Genomic DNA, 10,000 nt, shown 5'->3' on the forward strand with positions numbered 1-10,000 from the left:
ACACACACACACACACACACACACACACACACACACACACACACACACACACACACACACACACACACACATCACTCTCATCCTCAAACCGAACACAGTCGAAGGGTTTGCGTCAAAATAAACGACAGGACAACTGAATGAACGAGCCGAACTGAGGAAATGTTCGTTTCACATTTAGAGACACTAGTTTAGCAAAAAAGTTTGGTGGTGTTTTGAATTACAAATATGTTTGGTTCTTTCTTTTATGTGCAAAACTGCTTTAAAAGAACCAAACCGGACTGACAGCTCTGTTTTGCTCAAATTAAATAATAATAATAATAATAATAAACACCAATAATAAGCACAAAAAAAATTAAATTAAAATAAAATGAAACATTATGCATGCTATTTATTACATTACATCATCACTAACTCACATCGTAGTGATGAATACAATAATTAGATAAATAGAATAACAAGATTAATACAAATACGCTTTAATAAACTAGAAAATCATCAAAAGTATATAAATAAATCAAATATTTCAGAAATCTTATAATATCTGTTACACTTCAAACTAGGTTGACAATAAATAAATCTCTATCTACACACACATATATGTGTCATATATTATATATATTATATTTATTTCAGAAATTTCAGAGTTGTGCCTTGTAAAAATAAAGAAAACATTATAATAATTATTTATTATGTACAATATATTTGAAATGTTTTTTTTCATTTAATGTATATTGTGTAAACAATGTGTAAATTATATGACTAGCAACTGTATTCAGTTAAAAAAGATAATAAAAACAAATAAATATTTGCAATAATAATATTAGAATATTTTAGTAATAATATATTATTTTCTAACACAAAATAACAAAGATAATTGACAGTTGCAGATATTATATATATATATATTTTTATTTATTTTAATTTTTGTTTTGTTTGTTTGATATTTTCTTTTTGTGAAACGTAGAGGAACGGCGTTGGAGTTCAAGAAGCGCCAGCGGCTCGCGATTCGCTGAAAGCCGTCATCTCAGGAAACAGCGGCGCTGAAGTACGGCCAAAACCCGGCGAGAGACGCCCGACTCTTCAGAGCGGCAGAAACGCAGACGGGACACAAACGAGACAGACGAGTTGAAAGCGGCTCCTGGAGCTCCAGATCCCACGAGCGATTGTTACCAAGAGTTCAGACACGAGATCTGGCCGTCAAAAGCTCCTAATGATGTCCGTGTCCCGAACAATCCCTTTCTACGGCGGCTTTACGGCCTTCTCCGAGCGGCCCTCGCAGTTTAACGAGGCTGAGAAACTCCTCTCTCATTACAAGCTGGAGGACGGCGGGGGGGTGCCGTAAAAAGTCTCCTCTGAATTATTCATTTGCTTGATTTTCTGACTTTAAGACCCAAACGCCCGAGGGACGAGAGCTGCTGTGCATGCTAGGTCTTCTCATTCGTATCTACCCCGTCCCAAAACACCCCGCTGCTGCAGAAATGAGTTTACAAACCCGACTGACATCTGTATTCTGATAAATAAATAAACATACTATATGCACCGCGCATTCCAGCATCATATCTCAATAATAAATATATCCATTTCATTACTTTAATAATAAATAATAAGAAGAATTAAAAAAAAAGAAAGCTAAATGTTTATGTTTTTAATACTTTTTTTAATACATTTATATTGTTATAAAGTATAACATTAATGCTAATATTATATTATTTTAAAATTATTATTTAAAACTTTTTGCATATTCGTATGCAGTATTTGTTTTATTAACATAATTAATAAGCTAATAATCCATGGGCTTTATTAATACATTATTAAAATATTACATGCAGCATCTCATCACCACATTTTTTAAAACGTATACATAAAATAAATGCATACTTTATTCTTAAAAATAAAATCAAAATAATACATAAAAATATATATTATTAAAAACATAAAAATATATATTATTAAAAAAACAAAAATATATATTATTAAAAAAATTAAATATATATTATTAAAAACATTTTAAATTAAATTAAATTAAAAACATAATTAAATAAAAACAACAAAACAGTTAAATTAACACATCAAAATTATATATATATATAAATAAAAACAACAAAACAGTTATATAATACATATATATATATATATATATATTTTCTTTTCATTTTATAAAAACACATAGAATAGAAAAAGAATAAAGCAAGCTAGCGTTAGAGCCCTTTTTTGCGTTTTGTTAATTCCGTAATAAAGAAAAAGAAAGGGAATATTTAGAAGAAAAAAGTGAAGAGATGCGAGCATTTTTTAAAGAAAACAAGCACTAATATCTAACATAAACCAATTGTTTTTTCACCATGACATCCAACCATGGAAATTAAGGTTTTATAAAAAAATTAAAAAAAATCTGTTATTTGTTGAGAAATAGTACATAGAAAAATATATATATGTACCTTTGTATTTATGTATTGCTCCCAAACTTGATTGGTAACAATTAGAGGTTATTTTCCAATTGAGCAGACATCACAAACCATTTCAATGTCAGATGTTTATGTGTATACCAGTTTTCATAACTGAATGGATCATTTTAAAAGCGACGGCTTACAAAATGAAAAACGACTGAGAAGTTGTGAAGCGTTTGACAGCTGAAGCGAGAGTTTAGTTCGTCAAGCCGTATGCAATTAGTTTGTGTGCAGACCGCAGACAATTACACCAAAGCATCCCCAATTTCATCAAACCAATAAGAAATTACAAACAAGAAGCCAATTGGTAAGAGATCTAAACTTTTGAGGAACAGCTGAGGAGAACTGTAATATTTTTAGACGAATAGAGGTCAAATAAAGACAGAAGATGTTTCTGAAGATGTTTATAGACCGATTGAGCTCCAAGGAGGAAGATTAAAGAGGACTGTGAGAGAGATTCAGTGCATCTTTGGGATGAACAGTAAACGCCCCTCATAGGAAATATATAATGATATCGTCAGACTGACCCGAGGTCTCGTCCACGCGCTCCTCCACCGTGTGCTCTTTCTGATGAACCCACTCGCTGTTGCACTTGAAGTAGATCTGCGTGGCCGGCGTGGCTTTGCAGTACAGGTTAACGGGCTTGTTCTTGACGATGTACGCCTCCTCCGGCTCCATCAGGAAGTGCGGGAGCGGCTCGGGCGGGTCCGAAGGGAACGTCTCCGGCAGCTCGCCCAGTCCCAGGTAGTCGTCATCTACAGAGAGAAGAGAAGAGAGCGTTTTATAGACAGCCTTCATGTGTTTGCCCGCGAGGCTCCGAGCTACCGTTCACGAGAAACAGACCCGGAGACCGTAATCACGCGCAGCTTGAGCGCCAGCGGAGAAATACACGCCGGCTTTTCACTTCTGCTCCAGATTACGTGCGTCGCTCGGGGAAAACACCAAGGATAAGATACACAACACATACGTACTATTTACTGACATTCATATAATCAGAGATCAACAAAGATGAATAGACAGATACAGATAGATATAGATGAATGGACAGATAAACAACAGATAGATAGATAGATAGATAGATAGATAGATAGATAGATAGATAGATAGATGATAGAACGATATAGACAAACAGAATAACAGATAGACAAACAACAGATAGACGACAGATAGAACAATAGATGACAGAACAATATAGATAGATAAAAGATAAACGATAGATGACAGATAGAACGATGTAGATAGATAAACAATAGATAGATAGATGATAGAACGATATAGACAGACAGAATGATAAACGATAGATAGATAGATAGATAGATAGATAGATAGATAGATAGATAGATAGATAGACAGAACGATGAAGAATGATATAGATGAACAGAATGATATAGAACAATAATAGGAATAGATAAATAGATAGATGATATAGACAGAACAATAAATGATAGATAAATGTTAGATGACAGATAGAACAATAGATATAGATAAACAGATAGATAGATAGATGATAGAACGATATAGACAGACAGAACGATAGATATAGATAGATAAACAATAGATAGATAGATAGATGATAGAAGAACGATATAGACAGACAGAATGATAAACGATAGATAGATAGATAGATAGAACGATAGATAAGCGATAAACGATAGATCGAACAATAGATGACAGAATGATATAGACAGAACGATAAACGATAGATAAATGATAGATAGATGACAGATAGAACGATAGATAGACAAATAGACAGACAGAATGACAGATAGACAGATAAACAATAGATGAACAATAGATAGATAGACGACGGATAGAACGATAAATGACAGAACGATATAGAGAGACAGAACGATAAACGATAGATGGATAGACAGATAGATAGACAGACAGACAGACGAGTCCCTGTCCTGTCGTTTTCATTCCACTTCATTCAGTGTCAAGCTCTGAATCTCTTCCTGATGAATCATGTTGTATGTATTTGATCTGGTGTGTCTAGAAGCGTCTGCGTTCACGTAGAGTTTAGTTCCTGAGACTGTTCATTTCCCCCAGACCCTCGGCGGCTCTGCTTTATTTAATTCCACAGATATTTGTCTGCAGACGAGTACCCGTCCTCTGTAATTACGGCTGGCTTTCATCAGAGCCCTGCCTCACCTCGCCTCGCCGGTGTCTTCCTCATCAAACACAAACCTATATTTATCTGACGCTGGCGGAGCGACGGGGCTCACGGAGGAAAGTCAACAGGAAGAGGCAATCGACATCCCCTTCGAGGACAACGAAACGTCGCGTGTTTGCCGGTCGCGTTTTAATATCTGCCCTCTGACTCCACGTGTCTCTACGAGAGGGAAGCGCCGAGGCGGTCGTCACCTGCAAATACGCTTCTATTCTTAACACCCGGCCGCAGACATCAATTATTTACACAGACGGAGAATGGATCTGGAGCCAGAGACCGGTTCCTGGCCACACCTCGGCCGACGGGAACCCGTTTCTTTATTAGCGTCGATGGTTCTACGAAGAACCTTAAACACGCTGAGCTTTCAAACGCAGAAAATCTCCTTTATAGACGAAAAAGGTTCTTCAAAATGGTTCTTTTAGGAACTGAAGTCAATTTTTTTACAAAACATTCTGCACCCAAAAAAATTTTTTGTCTAGTTTCCAGCCCAGATATCTAAAAGATTCCTAAATCAAAAACTTTCTGTTTTAAAGTATTTTGCTTACACCACTGGGACTTTGCTCAAAAACTCAATTTTGACTTTTTTTTCTGAAAACAACCCTAACCCTAACCCTAACTCTAACCTAACCCAAACCCAAACCTAAGCCAAACCTAAACCCAACCCTAACCGTAACCCTAAACTAAACCCAAACTCAAACCTAAACTCAAACCCCAACCCAAACCCTAACCTAAACCTAACTCTAACCTAAACCTAACCCAAACCTAACCTAACCTACCCTAAACCTAAATCAATCCCAACCCAAACCCTAACCTAAACCTAACTCTAACCTAAAGCCAACCCAAACCTAAACCTAACCCAAACACAAACCCAAACCCAAACCTAAACCTAAACCTAAACCTAAACCTAAACTAACCTACCCTATACCTAAATCAATCCCAACCCAAACCTAAACCTAAACCTAACTCTAACCAAAAGCCAACCCAAACCTAAACCTAACCCAAACCCAAACCTAACCTACCCTAAACATAAATCAATCCCAAACCAAACCCTAACCTAAACCTAACTCTAACCTAAAGCCAACCCAAACCTAAACCTAACCCTAACCCAAACCTAACCCTAACCCTAACCCAAACCCAAACCTAAACCTAACCCAAACCCAAACCCAAACCTAAACTAACCTACCCTATACCTAAATCAATCCCAAACCAAACCCTAACCTAAACCTAACTCTAACCTAAAGCCAACCCAAACCCAAACCTAACCCAAATCCAAACCTAAACTACACCTAAACTAACCCTAAACCTATATATATTTTTACTTGTCTAGAAAGTCCTTGATTTAAGTATATTTAGATATCTGGACTGAAAACAAGACTAAAATCTAAGAGAAGCACTTTTTTGTTACAGCTGAATAATACTAGCTAAAACCTGCATCCTACAGAACACTAATGCCTACAAGAGAAACTTCTACATATGCTTTTTAACAAAAATATCACAGCAAAAACAACTAGACTAATATAAATTTCACATACGTGTTAAGACAAGTAAACTGTGAGTAATAAAGTAACAAATGAATTATAAATACAACTGAATCAAACTTCAGGCACACAGAAACTGCATTAACAGTTTAAAAACAGCACAGTTTTCTTTTGATAGATAGTTAGAAACTAATTCAAGTTATGGAAGATATGAACAGTGAATGATTTAATGATTAATGACAGGCAAATCTACTGTTCATTCGTTCTCATCTGTTTACATTGACTCATGACAAAAATGGCTGTGTTTATGACGACACACCGGTCGATGAATATGAAAGAAGTCCGGTTTTTTTCCCATTCCTGCACTTCAACAGTTTTAAATCACATTACATGTGAGCGAAAGGCACGCATCTTATCTTGGAAACCCAGAAGCGGTTTTCCAAAGCCAACCCTGCAGACCTTGTCAGGGAGCAGAACACACATCACATCGGCATCAGGTGCGATGTACGAGACCCGTGTCTGAGTGTTAGGGGAACGAGGAGATGGAGGTGAACGGGCGAGACTGCATTAGCACATAGAGCCCCGGGGGATTCTGGGTAGAGCACGGCTGCTTTCCATCACGTGTAGGTCTTAAATCACACCTGCCCCGTCAGCGGCCTCTAATCACCTGCTAATTGAAGGGTAGCTGTAACCTCGGCTTGACCCTCGGTCACCTGACACATCTGAGCACGCATGACCTCATGAACAGAGCGGTGGAAAGCTCAGCTCTTTAACTACATTTAAACAAAGAAACTGCAAAACATGCAAGCGGCTTTATGACTGCAAGTGTGCTCTGGGTGGTTGCTAGGGTGCTCTGAGTGGTTGCTAGGTCGCTCTGAGTGGTTGCTAGGGTGCTCTGAGTGGTTGCTAGGTCGCTCTGAGTGGTTGCTAGGTCGCTCTGAGTGGTTGCTAGGTCGCTCTGAGTGGTTGCTAGGTCGCTCTGAGTGGTTGCTAGGTCGCTCTGAGTGGTTGCTAGGTCGCTCTGAGTGGTTGCTAGGTCGCTCTGAGTGGTTGCTAGGGTGCTCTCAGTGGTTGCTAGGTCGCTCTGAGTGGTTGCTAGGTCTTTCTTCCTGTCTACAGTATCTGTGATACTCTAGGTTGTTCACTATCAGCGCTGGGTAGTAACTAATTACATTTAAGTAAAAATGCTCCAAAAATCAATTTCTTGCAATTAGAGTATGCTGCATTTTATAATGCTTACAAATGAACACATTTGAAATTACTTTACATTTGACTTGCATTAAAGCCAGTTCGAGAAACCCTTGTTTAATATAATGTTTAATGCATTTTATGATGCAGAAATCAAACATTTTTATATCACAGTAGTGAAGTATTTTTACTATCCTCAAGTACACTAAAAAAAGTGTTTTTCTTTGGAGACAAAGCATAATGATTTTTTTTCCCCTTTAACACAAAACAATGTAGTACTTCCTTGTACTTGAGTAGATCACCGAATCACTCTGACCAGAGTAAAAGCAAGCAAGTGATGGACTTCTAATTAAGTATTAAACATGTCGTATTAAAACGTAGTCCAGTAAAAAATGTGCAAACTGTGTATTTACTGACACTTGAACAGCACTTTTACAGTAAAAATACTTCTCTACTGTCTGCCTCTGTTACTAAATACTAAGTATTCGTCACGTAATCAGTAATGAAGTAACTGACCCAGTCTCTGTTACGTGGTATCTGTGATCTTCCTCTTAAACATGCATTCCACTTATTTTATCATCCTGCAGATGAAAACCATAAATCATATTCACATTTAGTCGGCGAGAGCCACTAATTATTTATTAAACACTGATGTATTTTGTGACTTTGCTGCTGCTGCCGCCGCTTTATAAGAGGTCACCGTGATTTTTACCAGTGATTTACCTCTTCACTTTAAGTCTGGGCCTAACAGCTCTTTTAAAAGCATGGTAAAATCAGCGTAACAGACGGCCTCTCGGGGCTCATTGCTTTCGGTCTACGAATGCTTATTGGCTCTCTCCAACGAAAATGAAAACACATGGTGAAAAACTGGCACGGGGCATTAACATTCGGTCTCTATTATAGGGCAGAGAGACCAAGCAGCACAGGAAAAGCATTCAGAGAGCTTCCCATCGGACGGTATCTGAGCAAACCAGGGCAGGTTTATCAGCTCGACAATTAGCTATGGACCAGAACCACGACCCGGAGCGACTGCCAGCCCGGCCGAGCGTGATCGCTATCTCAGTCACACACACATGCATCCAAACACACACACACACACACACTTGAACGTTTCTCGAACGGCGCCCTCGTGCCAAACCGCCGACGTCCCCGACTCCCGCCGGCGCTCCAGACCTTGACCCAAAAAACGGAGGAAAGTGTCTTTCTGCGTCTCGGGGCAGGCCTGAGAGATCAGACGGAGGCTTGAAAGGCTTCGGCGCGTCGTCTCCGCGTGCGTTCTCCAATTCATCAACCTCCGCGGCAGAAAAAAGAGGCTCTCCGACGGAAGAGGCTCGAGAGAAATGGAAAAACATGACAAAAAATGCCAACGAGCCCCCACTGATTCGTAGATCTCCAGCGGACAATAGAGAGAGAAAACCTGCGTCAAACTCAAGACATAATGCAGCACGTTCTGCGTCTGTCTGTTTGTTTTCATGCACCGATCAAGTAAAGAAAGCATGGCGTAATCACTATTTTTACTCTATTCATCTGTTGCATCTTTCAGATCTTTATAATGCTTACAAAGTAACACGTTTGAAATTAATTTACATTTGACTTGCATTAAAGCCAGTGCGAGAAACCCTCGTTTAATATAATGTACTTTATGATGCAGAAATCCAACATTTTTATATCACAGTAGTGAAGTATTTTTACTATCCTCTAAAAAAGTGTTTTTCTTTGGAGACAAAGCATAATGGGTTTTTTTTTACTGTACTACATTACGTAAATCAAAGTTTAAAGTTAAAGTTTTCCTTTAATACAAAACAATGTAGTACTTCCTTGTACTTGAGCAGATCACCGAATCACTCTGACCAGAGTAAAAGCAAGCAAGTGATGGACTTCTAATTATTAAACTATGTCATATTAAAACGTTTTTACTCTATTCATCTCTTGCATCGTGCCTTAAAGGAACAGTTCGCCAAGAGATTTGGACAAACGTAGCTCTGCACCAGTTGTGCGGTGAATGGGTGCCGATAGATAACATAAAACATAATCAAACAGCGCTCGGTTAAAGACAAAAGCGGTTTGGGTTCTCATTCGGACGGCACCCATTCATCTGACCCAGGGACGCATTTCTCCAGATCCGATGAAGAAAGGAACTCCTGAGAGTTGGGCAGGTTTTCGAGGCCCGTCTCGCATGCCGTCACGCCGGAGAAAGCTTCACGCCAGGCTGCCGCGCTTTGATGCTGGCGCTCGGGGATGTAATCTGAGTCACGGTTATCACGAACGCATCTAGAAAACTCGGCCGCACCTTCCCCTCGGAGAAACCGGCGAGTTAAAACGAGTGAAAAAGGCAGGAATAAAAGTCCCCGACCTTGAGTCCTGCGAGGCGGCCAGGTCGCTGTCACCGGCGGAGCGTGTGTTTAGCTTTAGCAGTCACACCGCCTGACCTTCGTCACCTCCACAGACTAGAACAACACGCTAGCAGCAATTAGCGCTTCCTCTCCTCTGACGCAGCGCTTCACGAGAGCGCTCGCGGCGGAGGTCTGCTCGCTTTTACCCACGAATCTGTGATTTTAATCAGAAATCTCCCAAATTGCTTCCATATGAAGTGAGATTAAAATTTAATTTCATACATTTCCACGGAGGCTATGAGAATATGCAAAAGGGGACGGTATTATGCCATGGTACTATAATAACCGAAAAGGCTTTTCTGAATATCAATCCACATGTGCATTTGG

At 39.0% G+C, this 10,000-nt stretch overlaps 1 protein-coding gene across 2 annotated transcripts in view; it reads right to left on the reverse strand.

Moving 5' to 3' along the window:
* The window catches only part of unc5cb (unc-5 netrin receptor Cb), a 171,493-nt gene that overhangs the window by 84,127 nt on the left and 77,366 nt on the right, over window positions 1–10,000 (reverse strand). For both annotated transcript variants that reach the window (XM_043231727.1, XM_043231728.1), the window contains exon 2: window positions 2,972–3,199. In XM_043231727.1, coding sequence (XP_043087662.1) covers window positions 2,972–3,199 — 228 coding nt within the window. The remainder of the gene's footprint in view (window positions 1–2,971; window positions 3,200–10,000) is intronic.

The sequence above is a fragment of the Puntigrus tetrazona genome, unplaced genomic scaffold (genome assembly GCF_018831695.1).
Source record: "Puntigrus tetrazona isolate hp1 unplaced genomic scaffold, ASM1883169v1 S000000401, whole genome shotgun sequence".
NCBI classification, from domain to species: Eukaryota; Metazoa; Chordata; class Actinopteri; order Cypriniformes; family Cyprinidae; genus Puntigrus; species Puntigrus tetrazona.